Consider the following 23020-nt stretch of genomic DNA (forward strand, 5'->3'; position numbering starts at 1 on the left):
AGAAAAGATAACAATTTATTCCTTTGAGGGAGGACAGACAGGATATTTAAGAACTAACCTCAGGTCTGAGAAGTAATGGATAGCAGAACAGAATCGAGAACTATATAAAGGCACTTGCTTCCTACAGATTTAGGTTTCCTTCACTAGAAGTGCTGTTGGAGTCCTCACAAAGTCTTGGCTGGTTCCCCAGCTGTGGGGTATCTTCCTGAAAATCATGAACCTGAAAACCTGCAGGTTTGAAAAAGAATGTGCTTGAGGCACTTTAGCAACTTAAACAGAATGGGTCTGTTTGCTTCCAGCAGGACCCACTTCTGGCAAAGGGTAGAGTCTGTACACGGGAAACACCAGAGAGACCACAGAACCAATCCTGTAACCTGCTCATGATATTAAACTTGCACAGGCCCTACACCGTACAATAGGATCGACAGAGAACAGCCCAAGGAGAATCAAATTAGGAGAAATTTCAGATTGCTTAGATTTAAATATTACCTTGCTACTCAAGTATCTATTAAGTCTTGATCAAAACAAAAGAGCAAAAGAAAATCCATACAATTGAAATAACAGTGTGTCTGAGAATCTACATCGTTTATTTCATCAAGTGCCCCCAAACCTAAAGTACAACATTTTTAAATCTACAACACAAAAATAGAAAATATTCAAAATGCACAGAAACACAAGTCACCTTTAATGTGATTAAAACGTCACATGAGATTTTCTGCAGTTAAGTGGCAATTAGGGATGTGCTTTACAACACTGTATAGATATCTGCAAGTCTCCTGTACAGGAAGGATCCTCAAGCTTGTGCAAGTCGTTCTAGGACTCTTCGGTAATCTGAAACGAGCTGTTGGAAGCTCTCTTCTAACTGTTCCCGTTGCAAGTTTAGGTCTATTTGGTTCAACTGATTAGTCATCTCCTCTGGTCTTAGACACCTTCTCATCTTGGCAAGTTCTCTCTGTTTTTTCTAAGCAATCAAACAAACAGTAGTTTGAACACAGCCAGCAATCATCAAGAATATGGTATTTCATTATGGTGTTTCATTAACATTTATTCCATTTCAGTATCTAGCTCTTTAAGATGTCCCTAATCCCAAGGGACCATGTTTGATTAGTACATTTGTTCTGTTAAAGGCTCATAGTTTCTGTATTGCTGATGAGCTAGTGAAAGGAGGAATGGTTTCACATTTTGTTCCTTAAGCAAACAGATTAAGGCTAACAGTACACCTACTACTGAAGATGTATGGCACAAAAAACTTGACTGTAGAAATCTGACCAGGATGTTTAGTCCTACATTAACATTAATTACACTGGTGTCCCATTACGTGACTGTTCAGCCAACTAATTTCCCTATAGCTGACTATCAAAAATTAATCTGAAGCCTCCAGTACACAGAAAAAGCTTCACAAACTCTTACAAATTATTCAAGTTACCAGAAACGCAGTAAAATTATTTGTAAGCATAAACATATTTGTACAGAGAGATGATGAGTTGTCCTTGCTCTGTCACGTGATTTTTACCTGGTTCTTAAAAACACCTCAAAATACTTTTGTATTTTCTTTACCCAGATATACTTTCATATAGCTGATACCTATTTCTGAACTACTCAGTTCTTCAGGTACTTTCCATTCTTCAGTCTTCTCTAGCTTTGTAAAAGCAGAGTATCACTCAACACTTCATTTAAAAAGAAGTTCTGTGTATGCCTGGTATCTTATCAATAAATCTTTGCAATACCTATGGAATCAATGTATTAAAACAACAAAATTTCACTAAATTATTCTATTTCTAACAGTTTAAGTACCAAAGCCCTTTTGTGCTCTAATTTTACACTTATCTCTCAAAGGAATATCTGTTTTCTTTTTGTGATTGATGCTATGAGTCAGGAGGGAGGAGTGGAGACTACAATAAACTGTAAATGAGTAAGACCAGAAAAATGTTTATAATCTCCCAAAGATTCCACAGCTGGCAAAGTTCAGCTCAGAAAAGGAGGTTCCGTACTTAAGTCCTGATGAGGCGTTCAGGCACGTTTCTGGCCAATAATGAAGAAATCTTTCATTGTTGAAAGGATGTGAAAAGCAGCATAGATGTCTAGATTTTAGCTTCACATTAGCTCTATGTAGTCAAAATGAGTAAGATACTCAAAATATATGATGAGCTACCCAAACGAAAATAGAGATGAGTACCTTTTGGCCAAGCTTCCGTCAGTAGTACAACTAAAACTCTATTCTAGAATTAATTCAAAGTCTGCTGAATTAACAGGAGTGTCTGTTTAGACTATAAATAGTAGCTCTGAAAAAAGGGTGCCAGCTTTTAAATGCCCACTACATCTGATACTGTACCACCAGGCCATCTTTAAGTTACAGATTCCTGCTAAAATACAAACTCTCTTCGCATGTTTCAGATAACCAGTTGTTTCAATATCCATTTCTCCCCCAAATATACTACAAGCATATCCAGGTATACAAGGTTTTGAAAATTGCCATCGTTAATGTTTTACCTGGGCAGCCTCAAGAGGATTCTTTAGGAGCAAGTTGTTGGGCTGGGCAGAAAAGTAAATTCAAGTACCAAAGAAAGTATTACAATTATGGAAAGCAATGCAGCAGTGGTATTTACTTCCAAGAGGGATGACATGAAGAACCAAGACATGACCAAGGAGGTGTGTCTACCAGCACAATCCACTAATGAAAATCAGAGTATGTCAGAAATGGAGAAGCCACAGTGGAACTGAAATTTCACAAGCTGCTCACCCATTAAATTACCTTGGAGTGATGCTCTGTTAACTAATATACCAAATCTTTTATTTCCTGGATTAGTACTACTTATACAGAGAGCAACACATCTTGCTGCATCAGTCATCCCAATCTAGTGATGCCACATGCATGAAGGCCTCGGTATCTTTAGCAACCACTTCCTTGCTAGTGTAAAAACTTCAAGGGGAATAGATGTATTACATGTTTTTCCCCTGAGGTTTCTGCATATAGTTTTTTTCACTGCTACTGTTAGCCACAAAATAATTCTAAGGTGGAATACCATTTTTATTAAACTAAGGTAGTGTCAACTTAGTATTATTCTACATCTGTACAGCACTGTTCAAAGGAAGCTATCATAGTTTATGTAATAAAATGACACCAGTATTAGAGTATGCAGTAATATTCCTGATTATATGTTTATAAAGTTTGGTTCCCCCCCCAAAATTACCCTCTATATTAAAAGTTTGTTTCATTGCATTTTTGAAATCTTTTTGAAAACGGCAGTGACTGAAATTTACTGGAAATTGTTTAAAATGAGTGTATGAGTAAGCTATTTACTAGGTAGGACTACCATAAACAAGAAGACTATTTCAGAACACGAAACTTAAAATCAGAGAAAAAAGGTGTTGGCTGCTTTAAGGATTCTTTAGAATCCACACTGAAATAGCAAAAACCTAAAAATGCAATGTTCCAAAGTAGCAATATTGCATATTTAGCAATACATAATCCATTCATTATCCATGCACTTATTGTGTGCAAAGGCTGAAGTGGAAACACCTGCTAGAAGCACTAGAATTGAAGCTGCTTATGAACTTTTGGATTTTGCCTACAGAACCTAAGTGATGAGTGAGTGAACCAAAACCACATACATAACAGTCACGAATAACAGTTGCTGAAAAATCACCTCATTTATAGTGGACACCGAGTAAAATTTAGCAAATGAGACAAGACACTTGTGAAAGAGAGTGTGTTTTGATCAAGGTCCTGGCACTCAGCATGACATGAAATTATCACCAGATTACAGAGGTATTTAATACAATGCTGGCCTCTCATTTCTACTAACAGCCCCTGTAAGCCCAACATGGCTACAAACTTTTGCTATTTTGGTGTAACGGGATAAAAGCTGCTTTAGGAAGGTTTTCAAGCTGATCAAGGTACTCCTCGTGCTCTGTGTACCTTTATATGCAGGATTCTGGTTTGCTTGTCAAGTACTTAATTGACAACAGTAGCTAACATGCTAGTTACAGCAATAAACCTGGATTTATTTGTGGCCTTTTTGACTCTTGATACAAAGACCGATGCCATTAGCAAATAAAATAGAACTTTTTAAATCTGTACCTCAAAGGGTCAGTTTATGCAACACAGACCAACCCCACTGAAAATCCAGGATGCATAAATAATAGGAACTAAGAAAATTACTTGGTACTATGTTTAATAGTTGTGTGACTTTTACTGCTGGTATTATTTTATATTCCACCTGCATGGAGTTAGTTCTATGTTGATGTGACTTGATTACCTCTAGCAAGCTGTTTTCTTAAGACCTAGCAAACAATTAGAACAGGAATCAAACTATACCTAGTCTGCAGTGTGAACTTTACCTCTCTTTATATTTCCAGCTTGTCTATTTAAGGGAAATTTTTAACCTCTTCAAGAAATTGACCATTTTCCCCCCTTAAACCTACCTGGACATAATGCCCCTTGTAGTCAGACAGCATAAGCTTAATAGTAACCTGCTGGAACTGGGCAGGAAACAGTCAGGAGCCAAGCACAGGATCTTCAGTGCTGCTGTGCATGAATGTCCTCTGCATCTGTATCTATGTCAGCTGAACACTGCATAACTAATAGTAGTTGATTGGCAACATAATTAACATCAACTACATTTATGGAAATTAAAGTAAAATCAAGTATAATTAGCCTTGAAATAAATATTAAATGATACTTAAGTCATATACACCTTATAGGGCCCAATCAGTCTTCTTTTAACATCCAACCGATAGCTTCTGGACTGTTCTGCATCACCCATATTTGTTGCACGCAATCGGAGAATTTCATAAACTCGTCTTGTGTGTTGCTAATGAACAGAAAGGAGAATAAAAACCACATCTGAATAAAGAAGTCACTCAACAGAACTCCACAGGGAGAAATACTGAAATACTACAGTAATTCTTCATTTTATCAGAAGACAGGGGCATGGATAAATCTGTCCTCCTATGAGATGGGTTTAATGAATAAACCTTTTTTTTTAATTTCAAAACCATTTTCTTCCATGCACCCAGTGTCTGATCTCTCAAGTGTTGCACCAGCTGTAGAGGTGCTTCAAGGACTTGCTCTAAGTGGACAGCAGAAAGCCCAGAAGCCAGAGTCCAAAAGCATTTCTAAGAACAAGAACTGGATCTAGAGTGACATTAAGCAATACCAAGAATATCCACTTTACTAATTTTAACAATCCACATAGACCTACTGCTCTTCATTAGGCCCCCTGAAAGTTCTAAATATGAACATGAAACAACAATATTTAAAGTTTCCTGCTTACTAGGAAGAATATTAATTAGCAAATGGCAAAACTGAAATGCTTTTGGCAGCAGGATTAGAAAGTATGACATCTGAGGAGAAAATGATGTTGCTACTGTATTAGTATTAACTTGCACCTGTATGAAAACAGAACTTAGGACCAAGGGTTTTTTTCTGAACAACAAAGCAAAAAGTGGTTTGTTTGCTACATTACCACATATTTATATACTGTTAAAAACCAAATGAAACTTATTTATCCTTTCAGATTTAAAATATAGAAGGCTGCAGATGTGGCTTCCTTATACAAGCTATACCATTTTCACGAACACATCTGAATATGGCTGCCCATCCCTTGAGGTTTAAAGACTTCAGTACAGCACATTCAAATACATTTTTAATTAAGCAACTCTAGTATTTCACTACCATACTCAAAAATAAGTTTAGAGGTGCATTCGTAAGTTGTTTGCCACTTTAGCATTCTGCATTCCCAAAACAACACTTATTTGCAAGAATACTCTTAAAAGAAATCTAAACCATGTCAAATTCTATTACAATAGAATTTGTAGGTTAAAAAGGCATTTATCTAAAACCATGAGCCATGTATCTCCTGATATACCTGTAACAACTGTCAAAACAAGCCAGTGTGTAAATTCCATGTCTCTAAGTTTAAAATGAATTGTACATGTTTGATAAGAATATGTCCAACTACAACTGTACTGATTTAATACCTTATTTATTTTCAATTTTTGTTGAGCTTCCGTCACCATTTCTTGACTGAAACCTTGCATTAACTTTACTGGGGAAAAGCACAGCAAATCTTGACAGAGCTTTACAAGAACAAAGTCTCTAAGCTTCACATAGTTCTCAGATGGATCTTCAGCTAGAAAGAATAAAAAAAGCGTATCAGCATTATTTGTTTTCTCATCTCTGGTATGTAATCACAAAGAACTATGAAAAACAAAAGCAGATGCAGTATTCATCAGTATATAAACAACTGTGCTTAATTGTAAACACTGTTATCAAAGGTTTTAATATTTTGATGATAGTAGACATCAAACAGGTCACAGAAAGAGAAACTTTAAATAATTTGTATATGCAGTGCTGTACATATTCTACATACATATAATGAAACTGACTTGTTTAAACCCATTTAACTCCTTTGAAAAAGAAGTCTAGCCTAAAAATCTTTTTTCTGTATCTTTCAGCTATTCTATATTTGACAGTGGTAGAACGACTGAAACACAAACAAATGGGGAAATGTGGGAAAAGATTGGTGAAAATATCCTATTGCATACAAGTAAACTAGCTGCAGACATGTCTTGAGCAGGAGTTAGTCTTTGTTAGCAGGAAAGGCAGGAAAAGGTACAAGAACCCAAAGGACAAAACTACCCAAACTTAAAAGGCTGAAAGGACCTAAGCAAAAGCTGATTACGATTTCAAATTACTTCCTTTTTACTCAATAAGACAGCATAGCTATTGATGCATCACTATCAAAACTGTTATTTTAGTTTTGAGGCACACTGTAAATAGTTAAAATTTGCAGTTTTAGGATGATGAAAAGCAAAACAAAGCTACCAAGAAGGACTGGGGCAGAACCTTTTGCCGCACAGTGTATGTGGCACCGCACAAATAACAATTTATTTTTCTGGTTGGGTTAAAATGTATTGTGCATGAGTGGCCTCATCTTGTATGGCAAGCCTTGTAACACTTATTCTGCAAAAGAGATTGGAGAAATGCACTAAAGTAAATTGATTCATTCTTTTGCACTCAGATTCAGTTAAAAGAAGAAGACTGAGGCAGTTTCTGTCCAGTAAACAGTACCAGTATACATTTTGGTTGTGTCAGAATGACAAGGTGTAAGCAGAACAAAATATTTGCTGCAAACGTGAAACTCAGAAGTAATTTTAATTAGTAAATCATTAGCTTTTTACAAAGAAATTAATAGATCTTAATTTCCTCTTCACAGAAAGGTTAAAGGCTTTATTTCACAATTTTAGATGATATGTAACTAAATATCCTGGCATATTAAGACTGCCCAAGCCAAATGACCCTCTCAAAAAGGACAGTAAATACTTCTCTAAGAGTTGTAGCTTTCATGACTTGAGTGCCATGTAGAATATTGCAAGCTTTCTTCTACTTCATTCCACAAAAACATTGAACCCTGTTTTAGTGCACATTTACTGTTTGCTACAACCCCGCACTTAAGGCACTGAGCCATGAACATGTCATTGGATTCACGCAGTAGCATGTTAAGACTTTGCTCATCCTCAGTTATAAAAGCTATGTAACAGTTTGTACTCTGAAAAGGAAAAAGTAAATGCATGATGTACTTGAGTTCCTGTTGCCTAAATTAAGTTATACTTTCTCAGGTTCCCACAAACTGAATTGAAATTATGAGGTGGATTATTTTGTTATGATGATCCAGCAGCAACACATTATGAAAGCAAGAAGTCTATTGAGTTTTAATTAGAATGGAGAGTTATTTATAACCAAGATGAGAAAACACATAGAACTGAATGGTCAATATGTTTGAACTGCATTTCTTCCTATACTAGATTTGAAATCACAGGCCTGATGTCATGCCTATGGCGATTTTAAATGTTAGTTTTATTATGCACATGGACCCTTTATCTGTCATTTCCACAATCTTTTGTTTTTAGGTATTTGTGCACACACATCTAATATGGCTACCTTCAGCCAGTGATACATGCTCCTAGAGCACAAGCTCTCCACAAACTCTTACTGTCTGTAAAATTTCAGCTTGCACACTAATATTAATAGGCTACTTTAGTGTCCTCCTTCAAGTTTGAGTTTTGGATAAAAGGGCTAAGTTGAACAAGGAATCTGACAAAGCTTGATCTCTTGGCAAACTCAGCTGTGTATCTCACAATGAAATAGTTAATTAGCTGGTAATCCATTCACGCTAGGGATTGAATTTTCCTGGTGTGCTGTTCTCTGAGTTAAGTATTTAAGAAGCTACACTATATCCACTTTTGTAAACCAGGGTACTGTTAATTCTGAACTGAGCAGAAGCTACATCTTCAGAAGGCCTTAAATTCAGACAAATGAACATACAAGTTAGCCAAACAACCTGTGGAAGTTCCTTATTAAAAATTTAACACAAACCTGTTATATCTAGTACTGTAGGAGAAGACATATAGTATCTGTGAACTGTTTCAAGCAGCTGAGCACCATGGCCTTCTCCTTGGAATGGTGGCAAGATCAGCATCTGGCTACAGACAAAGGAATGCATTTTCAGTTCAAATGAAAGCATTCGGAAACATAAGGTGAAGTCTTAAAAACAAAATGTTATTTCATTTTAGATTAAGGTATGTGCAATCTTCATGTTAAAATGTAATTTTTAACCGAATCTTAAAATTGTTAAATATTCAAAACATGTTTGAGATTCCCTCCGCTTCAAGAAGGAAACAATGAAATAAATCAGTGCATAGACAGCTAATAATGGGGATTTTTTTAAACAAATCAACACTATTATAAACAAGTATTGGGAACTTCAGCAGTTCCCTCTTCTGAAATAAAAGGCAAGGCACGAGTTACACCGCCAATTACCTTACACGTGGCCGGGTTTTGTCTGGGTACACATAGTAATTATAGACTGTCATGTAGCCTACGGTCGCAAAGAGCGTCGCTCCATCCTTATTATACTTCTCAAATCTGCAGATAAAACAGAAAGCCAAGCAGGTCAATTACAGTTGCGCTCCCATGCAGTGTCCATTTTCTTTTCCATTCTCCAACTGAATTTTCAGTGTCAGCAAGCTACTCTGTGAGGGCCCAATGGGTACACCTGCTATGTTCTGAATGTACAATTCACTTAATTGGTGTGCAGCAACTTGGATAAATCAGACCTCTTTACAGCACTTCAGTGCACTTGCCTATTATAAAGATGAATAGGTGGCAAGTAAAAGAAAACACAGGCAAAGCTCATTTTACTGTTTAAGCCTACATTCAGGGCTCTAACGGACAACAGCATTTAATTCAGCTCTATTCTCAAGCTTTCCCAAAGCATAATGGAGGAAAACTCAAGCCTCATAAACAATGTTTTTTCTTTCCTGGGAAAAATATCATTATACTGCTCCAATAATTGGCCAGCCACAATTAAAATGCAGGCTTTGTGGAGGTAATAAGGTCCACTGTTGCTTTAGAACTGTACTTACACTAGAAAGTAGTTCCATCTTTCATCATCTACATCAATAAAGCTAGCAGTTTCAATAAACCACATCAAGAACGTCTGAAGCCTTTCATGATATTCTCGAAAGCCTGGACATGTCATGTCAGCCTAGGGAAAAAGCCAGGAGGAGTCAGGTGAAACCTATCACAGATGCAAGAGGAAAGCTTATGCAAAACCTAATTAAATTCTCTGATATAAAAAAGCATGTTTATGATTAATAAATGGGTATAATTATAGGATTTATACACTACAGTCAAATCATTACAGAAGGTGCATCGCTGCAAAATAAAATTGAACTTGATTGCTCAAAAGCAGAAGTTTAACTTAAGTTTTCATACCTTATATATCTGATATGTTATATCTTCACCAGCTTCCTCATTATGGATAGAATATGTGTGTAGCAGCATTCCAAAGGGCTTGAAGTTGACCTCCTTTTCCAGCAGAGACACAAAGTCATCTGTGTTTGTGCAAAAACCAGGCGGAATGATTTCTCTAATTTTACTTTCAACATCATCTGCCTGAGGATTACAAAAAGGGGAAGGATTGGTGGAAGATTAGAAAAAGACAGCATTGATGTCACTGTTGTGTTAAAGAAATGAATACATGAGACACACTATATCTACCAGTAATTTAAAAAACAAAGAGGAAAGAAAAAGAACAAGCAAGTACTTGTGTTGATCATTAGTGATCTTCCAGCAAGTAAAAGAACTCCAGTAAAGTAAAAGAATGAGATCAGAAATGTCACAATCCAGCCTCTGTAAGCATCAAAAAGCTCTTGGTTACAGCCTAAGTTCAAGAACATTTATGTTTAGAGATTGTTACATTTGTTCAGGCTTGACTAAGAGCGTAGGTAGCTATTCTATAAGCACAGCATGTTCGGAATCCAAGACTTTCCAGACAGCAATTCACCAAGACTATGCTATGCTACACAGCCTTGCAGAACTCAGGCTCCCAAACAAACAGCTTACAAGAGGTATTAGGTGATGCAGAACTAAGTGGAGGAAAAGGGACAAAGATCAAAACCGGTAGCTCCCAAATAGGAAAGTGACAGCTAGCACACTCTGGCATTCTTACGGCCTCCTGCTTGAAATGCCTGTCTATAGAATCAGCTGCAAAGCACAGCACAAACTCAGGCAACCACATCCCACATTCTAATAAAAGAAAGTTTTGAAAACAAAGTTGGACATAAAATAGTACAACTTATGAATACTGTCAGCAAATCTGACCTGTAATCTAACATACTGTGGAAGACAAAATATTCTGACACCAAAATTTAATTCAGAGATTATTCTTTTCAGATAGCAAAGTTAGAGACTATCAGCTGAGCAGACTTCATAATCCTTTTCAGACCCCCAAAAGACCACTTGATTGAATACATTTACTACTTCTTTTTAACCATGAATATTTGATGAAGCTTCACAATAACGTATTACTGCTTCTCACCAGGCAATAAAACTTAATGAATTGGTCTCAACTTAACAAAACCATACTCCTCAATACAACTCCTAAAAGCCTGACATTACATTCAACAAAATGAGCTTACATTCAATTCAAACTTTCCTCTGGACAATGAATCCAGGTTTTTACTTAATGGAGTTTGCCATGAGTTCAGCTGTAATGTTTGTATTGTATCTATTTCCACAAGGGCGGACACAAGAACACTTTGTGTTAACTTACTAAGCAGCTCTTTCACACCGTTTACATGCATGATGGGTATTAGTTCAAAACCAAGACCCTTGCTACTTAGCATTCAAAACAGGGAAATTAAGATGCTTAGAACAAAATACACTACAAAAGGCTAATACAACATGCTACTAATTCCTGTCCTTTCAACCATGGGCCCTTAAGCAGAAGCAATGCACCTGCAAATGAATAGCACTTTATCATTCAGTTACATTTTTAGTGTAGAGAAAGACAGACTTAGTTCAGCACAAACAAGTTTTATTCTTAATGGTTTGGTACTACCAACATTTATATTTATATTTGGAGAGAGAGCTATTAAGCAGTTAAAATACAGCTCTACAATACCTCGTGTAAGAACTCAGCAAAAACGTGTACAATCTCTACACTCATTTCATTCTCAAAACAAAGAATTTGTTGAGAGTACTCTTCAGTATTCTTCATAAACCAAGCTAAAACCAAGCATAAACCAATTCAGTATTCTTCATAAACCAAGCTAAAATACGTTTTCCTTACACTTACTGATTTAAGGACATTACACAAAACCAGCCACTTCTTCAGAATCAATGAATTACATTAAAAACCATATTTATAAGGAACACAATTTATAAATGCCTTTTTTGAATTGTGCAAATGCGTTGTTTACACAGATCTTACGTCTGCACTTACAGAGCTGTAAGAAACCACAACTAAGAATGTGTAGCAACTTGCATTTTATACAGCTGAATAAACATCCAAAACCAATCTAGAATTAAAACTGTATTTCCAAGCAACAGTACAATAATTCAGACTATGTGGATGACATCTAAAAAGGGTGAATATACAGTAGGAAGTACTATATACACAATGTTTAAGTAATTTTGCTTCCTCTCACATTTCTAAGTTTCTTCATCAGTGGTGAGAAGGAAGCCAAACTGTGACCTGCTCAAAGTCTGTAAGGTAGCACATCTATCACTACCTTGTTTTCAATACAGCAGAAAGAATTAAAATATGACAGAGGCTTAGCAAATAAAGCTCTACATAATACTTCTTGATTCTACATGACTACTACATATTTTCACCTATTGCCTCCTAAATGTTCTCTCCCATTTGAATGGGGTCTGACACAAGAAAATACAGTCCTCAATTATTTTTAGGGTTAACAGGATGTCTCCTTCTTACAGAGCAAATCCCAGAATCCCCAGTTTGAGCAGTGGCAGAAGTTTCAGTCATGCAATTTGCAGTTAATAAGACCTGAAATAATGGAATCTCAGTGTATCAACCACATAAAAAAAAATTATTTCACTCAACCCTGCAGTTTTTAATGGAAACATTCAGTACTTAGTAGGTCCATTTCAAACGCTTCTCTTTGAGGTGCCCATAATCCAAGGAGGTACCAAAATGTGTTTACTGCCTTCCCTTTTGCACTTCTTTGACACTGGTGAGAGGCTGATTTTCTTTATCAGAGCAAGACACTCATATCTTACCAACTGGAATGGATGCACAGCAGCTTCTCTTCAGAAAAACAATTCTATTGACTACTACAGCAATGTGTAACATAGGCAAAGCCACTTACAATGAAGCAGGCATAAACCTAAATTAAGCCAGCCAAGAGTTGTTAAGCTTATAGTTCATGGAATGCTGCCTGTAATGTATTGCCTTCAGAATCATATGAGGTGATGACAGGGAATTTGGTATAGGCTTGTAACTATACTTGATTTGTAGTAGGACTGCTTCAGTGGGTAATGTCTCTTTGTACATCACATTTGACTCCGGGTAATTTTAATTTAGAAATTACTATTGTACTAATAGGCAGCTATGACATTTGCATACTATGTAGATGCTGTTTCAAAGTGACTTAATTTAAAGTCACTATAGAAGCATATTTGAGAGTTGAATTTCTCTAAAAATTCTATGCACGTATTTCAGAGGGGAGCAATGGAGTGATCAGCAGTATTACAGTACAAAAGCACCAAATATTGAAACAATACTTTTTAATTAACTTTTGTATAAAGCAAATGCATACACTAGATGCAAAGCAAGCTACAGAGTTTAGTGAAATACTTTACCCCTATCCCATCATAAAACGCAGATGAAAAGGAAGATACTGGAACAGCTGCAAATCTCAAAGCAGCAAGCAATTTAGAGGTCATTGCTATTAATATTTACACTAGAAGGAAAGCAGTTTCTCTTCAGTTATTTGAAAGAATTAACTCCATTCAAGGGATAAAATTCTGTCTCCTTTCATTAAATGAAGTGCCAGCTTCTGTTCAAAACATGATCATCCTTTGCTGAGGCTTCCCCCATAGTATAATCTCCTTCAAGATGGACCTAAACCATGTTATGACACAAATATAACTGGAGTTCTGCCTTTTGACATTTCAGGGTTGTATCTCTTCCTCATATTCAAAAAGATCTTGGAGAAAAAAAAATAGTGGTATTGGGACAAATATTTCTGTCAGTCCCTAGCAGGGATAGCAGCAGCTGCTTTAGCAATAATGAAACCAAACTTAATATTACAGAAAGAAACCACCTGCTGTTGAATGAGCTTGTATGGGTATTTGGATACAAAATCCTCAGCTGTGAATAACTTCATGGAGCATTAATAGCAACTTGCTTGTAACCAGTTATGGTAAAGGCAGAAACTGCTGTCCTTTCCTAAACCTCATCTACTCACAGCACAAGATTGTGAATCTTGACAAGACCTGTCCCGTGTGGTGGGTACTCTGCATCTTAGTACAATTATCATCAAGGAGGAGAGATCAGCAAACAGTTAACTTAGAAAATAAATGTTAATATGCATTGAAATCAACATCCTGCTGTAATGACAGCTTCTGTTCTAAGCTCTGCAAATGCGTTGTCTTAGGGTGGTTAAACTGATGGCAAATACAAATGCAGAAAATGCTAGTAACACTAAGGGAAGCACAGGGTAAGCAACCACATTCTTCCCCTTCAGTCAAGGCATGTAAATGCTCTGGAATTCATACACAAGTGCTGCTCAGAAAGATCATTTTTGTCCCCATCTCAGTCCCTAAAGGAATTGGACAAATAATTCAGTATAGGAAACAGGGCTTGAAAAAAGTAAGCATTCTGAGCAATCAAAAAAAGTTGCAGTGTGCATAGGGCAAGATAGACCTTGTTTAGACCTCCAGAGAAGTAAATTGGGTTTGTCATTTGTACAGAAAATAGATGAACTAAAAAGGTGCTTTGGTGCAGATTCCTCTTCTATTTTGAAATTACAGCAGTGCAAGGTTGGACAATTTGATTTTAACATGTTTAGTATATGGCAAACAGCCTTTCTTTTTTTTCCTTATTTCCAAAAAATCATTAATTAGATTGAAGATCATGACCTTTCACTCCTCAGACATGTTGCTCTAGCCTCCAAAGTATTTCAGATATGTCCAGGAACTTAACCTGTTGAACTGAGTATATTCTAGCACACCTTCAAAACAAGGAAGGGCAAATCTTTAAAATCATTCCAATGTATTTCTCCTTTTACAATAGGTCTTGCCTTGAAATTATTTAAATAAACTCCAAGGAGTTTGAAAGTAGTAACTTAAATTCTACAAGTATTCTATAAGCCCTGAAAACCTGCGGGGAAAAAAAGAAGAAACAACCAAGCAAAAACTCTGCAGGTAATTGTATTATCACATTCCTTTATGAATGATGTAAAGCATACCTGATACCCATACAGAAGTTTATAATCTCTTTTCTGCCTTACTTGTTCCCCATGTTTTAGAGAGACACAGTCAAGCATACTATCTCAAGAAGTGCTTACAGAAATCTTCTTTTCACTGATTCTCTCCATCATAAATCCCACCAATGCTAGTCCTCCTCCTGGTCACAGTTAATATGAAAATACAGACTTCCCAAGCTGAGGTTTATTTTGTGGAACTGGCTTTGGCATCAACACCTCACATCATCATTCTGTTTGACACAATTTTGATTGTACTGTCAGGGAATGGGAAATCTACAGATGAAGTTCAAAGCTTTTTACTGGCTTAGCAAACAGAAGCTTTGTTTATTTCCTTATAATTTAAACCATGTTTAGGTGGGTGACTACTAAACCTGGAACTGCTGTCCATTCCAAAGTAACCCTTCTCAATGTTGTGTTAAAGACAGGCAGACCTGTGCTTACCTCCACACAGTCAAACTTCTCATTCACTTTGGAGGCGTACTCAATGCGGAAGAGCGTTGACAGGTTTCCAGCAATGTAATACAAGAGGATCTTGAGTCCCTTGTAGCCAAAAGCAACTTCACTGAGGAAGAGAAAAAACAACCAGGAACGTGATACGTAACAAAACAGTCACATCACAGTGGTTTCATTTCACGTGACATTCACATAATCTTTCCCAGTAATGTAAAGTAAGCTTCCTAATGGGAAAAGAGAATCAAATTGGATGTGCCCAACTAGACAGAGATCATGTCTTACACTGCTTCTATTGTGTGGAAACATTCTGAATTCAGTAAGGCAGTGCCTGTGTCCTCACTGTGACAGCTCAGGAGAGAATACCTGAAACAGCCAATACTGTGTTTATGCTTTCTCAACAGCTTTAACTCATTAACAGTTATTTACACTGATTGAGCACTAACATTTATTAAATACTACTTTGCAGTGTAGTGTAATATTTTGGAATAAACTACTTCAATCTATAGTGTGCAAAGCACAGATAACCAGGTGCAGCAATTTGTGGAGTTTTTAGTTGACAGTTTCTATTTAGCTATTCAATCTAACCAGAAATTAGTACATGCAAAAGAAGTACAGAACACAAAAGCCTTTTTTACATTCCAAAAATACAAGTTGCCTGAACACAAATTCTATACTCTCACGAAGAATAGAGAATTACTTTTCTGAAAAAAATGTGCAGAAAACAGTAATGCTCACAAAGAAACAGGCCATTTTTTTGTTGGTATAGGAAGACTTTTTTTTACTGGGATTTTTCTTTTATGATAGTACAGTCATAATTTAAAATTTGAAATGTAAATGCCAGAAGAAGAATTTGCTTGTTAGCTAAACTAACAGACTGGAGATTTCTCTGATAACTGAAATTATAATTATTGTCAATGATAGCTGCAGTAGATGTCTAGTAGTGTAACGAATTTATTAGACTTAATATAGGTAGTTCATCCTAATTGGAGTACTTAGAATGCTTTCAAAAAGAAATGGAAATTAAGAAATACAACTACTTAAAGAAGTCCACAGAAACATGCAGCTGGATTTTCCTTAGGGTTTTTTGCGGGTCTTTTTTTTTAACGTATGGTCAGATTGTTGAATATCACTGTACTGAAAATAAAAAATGACACTTCAGCACTAATTCAGCATACTCAAAATGAAACAAATAATAGTTTTTTACCTACACTTTAGGGAAGACTTTGATACCAGCATTCTCCTGCAGAAACTGGCTGCTCATGGCCTGAACAGGTTACTCCTCTCTGTGTGGACAGCCATGCCCAAAGAGTGGCAGGGAATGGATTAAATGCACCAGCCAGCTGTTCCCTGTGGCATTCCCCTGGCTCAGTGCTGGGGACAGTCCTGTTTAACCTCTCTGTCAGTGATCTCAATGCTCTCTAGGCAGACTGCAGGCAACACCAGGCTGGACAGGAGTGTTGGTGTGCTGGGCGTGGGTCACAGCAAGGGACAGACTTGGGGAGAGCAGCTGCAAAAGGAGCTGGGGGTGCTGGCTGAGCACGTGCCCAGGTGGCCACAAAGGCCAGTGGCATCCTGGCCTGCATCAATCAGCAAAAGCAGCATCAGGGCAGCACTTCCTCCCCTGCATTCAGCATTAGCACAACTTCTTGGTTTTTAATGATTTGGAAGCAACTTTAGGTTGCTTTTTAGGTTTAATTTGAATCTGGAAACTTTAACTTACTCATCTCCAAACACTTGATGGCTGTACTCTGGGTTAAATGTTGTGTTCTCATCCTCCAAATCCTCAGGAAAGCGAACTGAGAAAAAAAAATAGAGCATGACCACGTCACCACCTTCCATTTGTTTATCCACAGATGCCCTGCTAGCTGCTCATGCAGGTTTGCACTAGAGTCAGACAACCCTAGTTAAGAAACGATGTGAGGGTGGCATACAAATGAAATCAAGGCATCCTATACAACTTAGATGCATCTTATTTGATCTTATTTGAGATTATCAAATCAATAATCAGACTAGAACTGAGAAATCGACACAGATGTAGACATGTATTTCATAGGAAGGTACTAGAATACTTCAGCATCACTTGTACAATAGTTAAAAAGTGGCATTACCTAGCTTCAGCTGAATTGCTTCATTTGTGTTACACTTGTATTCAGCCAGCTTCTTCTCCATAGCAGTAAGTCCTGAAAGAAAAAGGTTTTCTTAACAGTTAGGAGGTGTCCAATCTCTCTGTCACTATCACTCAAAAATTATATTAGAAAAAGGGTCATAAACCAAAAAAAAAAACCCCACACAATACAAAACCACTGAACAGGAAAGACTTGAAAAGCTACAATATACCACAATATGTCAATACAGAGGATAAAGAGAGCTATCTCACACACTCCTTTGGAACTAGAAAACATACAAGTACCTCTTTTTAGTTTCTGAGAATTAAAAGTTATTACTATAAAAATATTAAGTAGTCTAAGTTACTACCAATTAAATATATATTTAATGATGTCAGCAAGAAAATAAGAATTCATTATAACATGCTACTTAAGTAACATGTTATAATTATTAACACGTTATTCCTGACATATGTCAGGATACTTCAGGTGTTTGCATTCAGTCATTCTCATAAACAGCTCTTAATGAACTACAGTGGCACGTACACCACTAGCAATTATTTAGCAAGCACTACTCTTCCAGAGCGGATGTGGAAGAAAAATGCAAATAAACTGTATTCAATCTAATTTCCAAAGCATAATCCAGGACAGAAGACATGTTTCACTTCAAGTATGTTCCAAATGCTTTACAAACACAGCCCCCCTTCATTTCAGAAGTACCGTAAGTTCTACATAGTACTTCAGGCAGCAAGCCTTAAGTAAACACATTTTCGAGTTTTTAATTCCCTGCCCACCGCCAGCAAGCTCGTGGCCACGGACACGGAGATACACTCTGACACGCAGGAGCAGGACCCCGGGAGCTGGGCGGCGGAGAGGCAGCCGCGCTTCCCCCCTCACACCCATTCCCCGTCCGCCCGCGCTCCGTCTTCACCCGCACCCGCCGGCCCCGAGCTCACGCTCCCCTGCCCCGCACCCCGGTCACGGCGCTGCCCCCGGGGCCCCCTAGCCCTTCAGGGCACGGAGCCGACCGCGCCCGCTGCCCCAGCGGCCGGCCCGGGACTCACCCGCCATGTCCGAGTCCCGCGCCCAGCGAATCAACCCGCGCGCCCGCCCGCCGGAAATGAGGGCGCGCGCACACGCGCTTCCGCTTCCGCCCGCCGAAACCCGGCGGGGAGCCAATGGCTGCCCCGCGCGGCGCGCGCAGCTCGTGCGCATGCCCAGCACTGCCTCGAGCCTCGCGCCGGCTCGCGTGGCCGGCCCCGCCCCGCCGCCCCAGAGCGCGGGCCGGCCGGCGCGCGTGCGCAGTGCTGCTCGCGCCTCTCACGTGCGGCGGGGCCGTGCGGGTGTGTGGCGTCGCGCGCCCGGTGCTGCAGGCCTTGTCCGGCCCTGAGCGCGGGACGGATCGAGCGTCCCCGGGATCGGCAGCGACCGTCTGAGGGGCCGCGCCCGCCTCGCTCCTTCTTCACGCACAGACCTCGCTTCTCATTGCTGCCGTTATGCTTTGGCCGAACAAACAACCAGAGCTTTGTCATTAATTAAAAAAAAAAAAAAAATTATGTGCTGAACCGCTTGCTGCAGCCACTGCGGGAAGGACCATGGGGATTTTTGCCATTTTCTTTCAAAGGCTTGGCTTTTGATGCACATTGGTACTCTGTGTTTGGTTGGGCCGGGGTAGAATTACTTTTCACAGTGGCTTGTGTGGGGGTGGTGGGTTCGATCTTTGAGGGTCCCTTCCAACTCAGCTTATTCTGTGATTCTGTGATTTGTGCTAAACACAGGGTGTATGATACAGAGATGTTTTATTGTTGAGCAGGGCTTACACAGAGCCAAGGCATTTGCTGCTTTTTGTAGTGCCATGCTGGTAAGGATGTTGGGGCTGAAGGAAAGGTTGGGAAGAGACACAGCTGCGATAGGTGTTCTCAAGAGCCAAAGGGTTATTTCTGACCAGGTGGCATCATGCTCAGTATATAAAGTGAGAGAGAAAGAAGGGAGAGCATGTTTGGGATAATGATGTTTGTCTTCCCAAGTAACGGCTACAGGTGATGAAGCCCTGCCCTCCTGCAGATGGCTGAACTCCTTCCTGCCCATGGGAAGCAGTGAATTAATTCCTTGTGTTGCTTTGCTTATATGCGTGGCTTTTGCTTTTCCTATTAGAGCGTTTGTATCTCAACCCACAAGTTTTCTACTTGTTACTCTTCCAGTTCTCTCACCTGTCCTGCTGGTGGGGGAACAAGTGACTGTATGGGGCTTGGCTGCTGGCTGGGGTTAAACCATGACACTCAGCAGCTAATATATATATATATATATATATGTACGTGTGTATATATATATATATGGATTTGCTGAACGAGATGCTTGGGTAGTCAGATGCTTACCAAATAGGCAGATTTCTAGCTAAACTGTTCCTGCTGGCAGCAGGGACATAGGCATATATGTAGTATGTGAACTTTAAGATACATGCAGAAAGTTTTTGTTGATAACTATAAAAAGTAGTTTTCCAGAGAAAAGTTGTTTTAAACTTAAGTGAGTCATGGTTTCATGACCATCATTACAAACTACCAGCTACTGTATTGTAGTTTATTATCTCACTGTGTTATTTGAGTACCAGAGTACCCTTTTAATGTTTTCCAGTGGCATCTAATAAAAGACACTTTGTTGGGACCTGGAAATAGCACAGCAAGACAAAACACGCAGTATTAAGTTTTATAAGCACTGTGATTGAACTGTTGAAACAAAGTATAAACTTACCTTTTCTTAAGGCTGTGACCTGCGTGCTTTTCATTTTGAGGTATAAAGCATATACTTTATACATATAAAGTGTGTTCTCTGCTGATAAAGTATTATAAAACCCTTTCAGAAGTTACTGAATTACAGCTAGATTTTGGGCCTCTGGTTCTATGTTTGAAATATGGAGCTACAACCGATTTGCCAAGCTGCCAGAACATCGGTCTGTGGACAGTTCCGGCGCTTGAAACCAACAGGTACACCTCTGCTGACCCTCAGGGCACGGCTGCATCTGTTACGCCAGCAGTGGGGTTCAGCAGCACTGAAAAAGGCTCCGTTCCTCACTGTGGAGGAGGCACCAGCAGCCGCCCTGCCTGTGCCCTGGCGGGGCGGGCGCGGCCCGCACCCGGCGCTGCGGGGCTGGGGCAGGGCGGGGCGGGGCGGGGCAGGGCAGGGCGCTGGCCCCACAGCGCTGCGCTGAGGCGGCGGCTGCTGCGGCGGCGCGGCGGGCGGGCGGCTCCTCCTCCTCCTCGGCGGGCGCAGCATGGCGGTCAAGGTGACTCTCCCCCCGCTGCCGGTGCAGGAGGAGCCGGGCGGATCCCGCGCGGGGCCGGGGGCAGGCGGGCGGCGGGGGGAGGCGGCCGCGCTGCTGCGGGATTCCCGCGGGGGCCGGGGAACGGCGCCGACGGGCGCGGTGATGGCGGGGCGGCCCCCGGGGAGCGGCAGCGCAGCCCGCGCTGCCCCCGCCCGCCCGAGTGGCCCGGGGGGCGCGGGCCGGGGTCCCCGGGGCGGCGGGGGCGGCGCTGGTTGTCCCGTGGGGCCGGGGCTCCGCGGCGCTCGCCGCAGCCGGGTGCTGACAGCTGTCACCGGCGCGGAGCCCTGTGCCGTCCCGCGGCGCGGTCATGGCTGGGGCTGGGCCTGTCGGGCTGACAGCGGACCCCGTATTGCCGCCTTTGGCCGGCGCGGCGGGGTTCATCCGCGCTCTGACAGTGGCCCGGCTAAGCATTAATTTGCTTGTGTTTACAGGTGCATTCAACCAAAAGAGCGGATCCCGTTGAACTACGAAACATTTTTTTGCAGGTAAAAAGAGCTAATGTTGTTCGAGTGTCAGACTACCGTGTTTTGCCTTTCCGGCAGCTTGCCGTGGCATCAAACGTGTGTCGTGCTGGTGGAACGCTTAAAAGTTCACTTTGCAGGCACAGTGTATTGAAGGGGCTGTCAGGCATTGAGGAGAAACTGCTGCTGGCACAAATTGTGATAACCATTTTCAAATTATAATATTAAATAAGTTCCCGAATTATTTTCTGATTTTCTACAAAGCAGATAATTGTAACAAAGTACTGTTTGTTTTTTTAAAAAATAGACCTTTTTAGAATTCAAAACCGTTCTTCTCCTATGGCTGTATGTTTTGTCCTTGGGATTTATATGTGTTCTTACAAATGATTGGACCACTGGCAATGTTTTTAGAACTTGAAATCGATTTGTCAAGATTTATATATTTCATAATACTGTCCCTTGCAGGCCCTTAGAATTGATGTATATAAATAATACTATGAAGGTTTCTCCACTCCTGTAGTTTCAGTAGAGCATTAGAAAGGAAAATCCGGTCGATCCTAAAAGTTTGATGATAAGCTTTGAATCAGGTATATAGAATAAGAAGAGCAAGAGCTGTGTTTTAGGGCCACTGATATTTCAAAATTGCTAAAATTATCTTTTTTCCCCTAATGTTGAGTGTTAGACAGGATATTTAAGAACCTTTTCTATATTTAAAAAATTAAGAGTATAAAAATAGAGCTAGCACTGTGAGTAATTAACCCTATTATTTAACTATTTATACCTGTCTTCTGATTGTACTATACCATCTAACAATTTGCATAAATGATAAGTAGTCAGAGAGACCGTTTTGCCTGAGAGAGAGGAGTTCTATCCCGACCATAATTTTGGTGGCCTTTTCCTTTGCATACTGGATTACACTGTAATGTTGCTGGAGTGCAAAAACTTGGAATGCTGGCATCAAACTCAACATTTAGTTTCCAGTATAAAATACTCCAACGCAGTCGTTTTTGATTGACATGGCATTCAGCTTTTGTAGATAAAGATTACTGTAGAGTATGTTAATAAAATTAGCAACATCAAAATATAATTTTTAAAACATATATTAATACAATATAAAAATGTGATTCTAGAACATCTTTTTCCAACTTTTTGCAAGATGGTTTTGCACATTTGAATGGAAAAAAGTTAAATGTGGTGTCAAAACACTCTATTCAATCGTAAATGTGAACTCAGTATGATTCTTGACATCCAGTCAGTAGAAGTTCTTGCTTCTGGAAATAAGCAATTGAAGTTCTTGATAGTGGTCATACGGAGGACGGTGGTGAGGAAGAACATTGTACCACTGGATGCTGACATTTTCTTCCTGACAGTATTTGTTTTATTAGCCTGAAAAGCAGATGGTCTGGTTTTAAAAATTGGCTTTTTGGTCTTCCCCATGTCTGTCCTGTTTTCTTCAAAGAAATGTGTAAGTGAAGTTGTGGATTGTTTGGTGCTCTGACAAATGAAAAATAGGAGAGCTCTCCTCACTCCCTTTTAGTATCAGAGATTTTGCAGTAAAAAAAAAACATAGAAAAAGGGTTTATATTTCTTCTGCATTCGGTTGAGTTTGAAATTGTATTTTTGATGCTTAGAAATCGAACTTAGTTGCAAGCTTTAATTCAAAAGCAATCATTTTTTTCAGGACTAAGTCACAGAAAGTCTTGTTATGAGATATTGCAAGTGTTTAGGGGTCAGATACGTTGTACTCTTTGCTGAGGTTGCTGGCCTCTTCTGTGAGCTTCAGCTAAAGGTCGTGCATTCCTTCCTAAATTTGGCTTCCCTTGGACATGGTTAGAAGGGAAGATGTGAGCTCTAGGCCTTGTCACCATCCACCTTAATCATAG

At 39.5% G+C, this 23020-nt stretch overlaps 2 protein-coding genes across 3 annotated transcripts in view; one reads left to right on the top strand and one right to left on the bottom strand.

Annotated features, from left to right (window-relative positions):
* Positions 1-566: 566 nt before the first annotated feature.
* On the bottom strand, positions 567-18509 carry HAT1 (histone acetyltransferase 1). The gene is made up of 11 exons (XM_063400522.1): positions 18422-18509; positions 17361-17432; positions 16973-17048; positions 15241-15361; positions 9782-9961; positions 9430-9551; positions 8825-8929; positions 8381-8487; positions 5983-6134; positions 4698-4814; positions 567-961 (listed from the first exon to the last, which is right to left on the bottom strand). Exons 1-11 carry the CDS (start codon positions 18426-18428, stop codon positions 794-796), a joined length of 1227 nt encoding a protein of 408 aa, XP_063256592.1. The 5' UTR covers positions 18429-18509; the 3' UTR covers positions 567-793.
* A 2025-nt stretch (positions 18510-20534) lies between these two features.
* Positions 20535-23020, top strand: part of SLC25A12 (solute carrier family 25 member 12) — a 48147-nt gene continuing 45661 nt past the window's right edge. Inside the window, exons 1-2 of one of the 2 annotated variants that reach the window (XR_010080783.1) lie at positions 20535-20637; positions 21108-21161. Coding sequence is in view for 1 of the 2 variants with exons in the window: in XM_063400523.1 (XP_063256593.1) it covers positions 20626-20637; positions 21108-21161 (66 nt within the window). In the remaining variant the exon portion in view is untranslated. The remainder of the gene's footprint in view (positions 20638-21107; positions 21162-23020) is intronic. The other variant, XM_063400523.1, reaches the window with a different exon arrangement.

This window comes from Prinia subflava, chromosome 6 (assembly GCF_021018805.1).
Source record: "Prinia subflava isolate CZ2003 ecotype Zambia chromosome 6, Cam_Psub_1.2, whole genome shotgun sequence".
NCBI classification, from domain to species: Eukaryota; Metazoa; Chordata; class Aves; order Passeriformes; family Cisticolidae; genus Prinia; species Prinia subflava.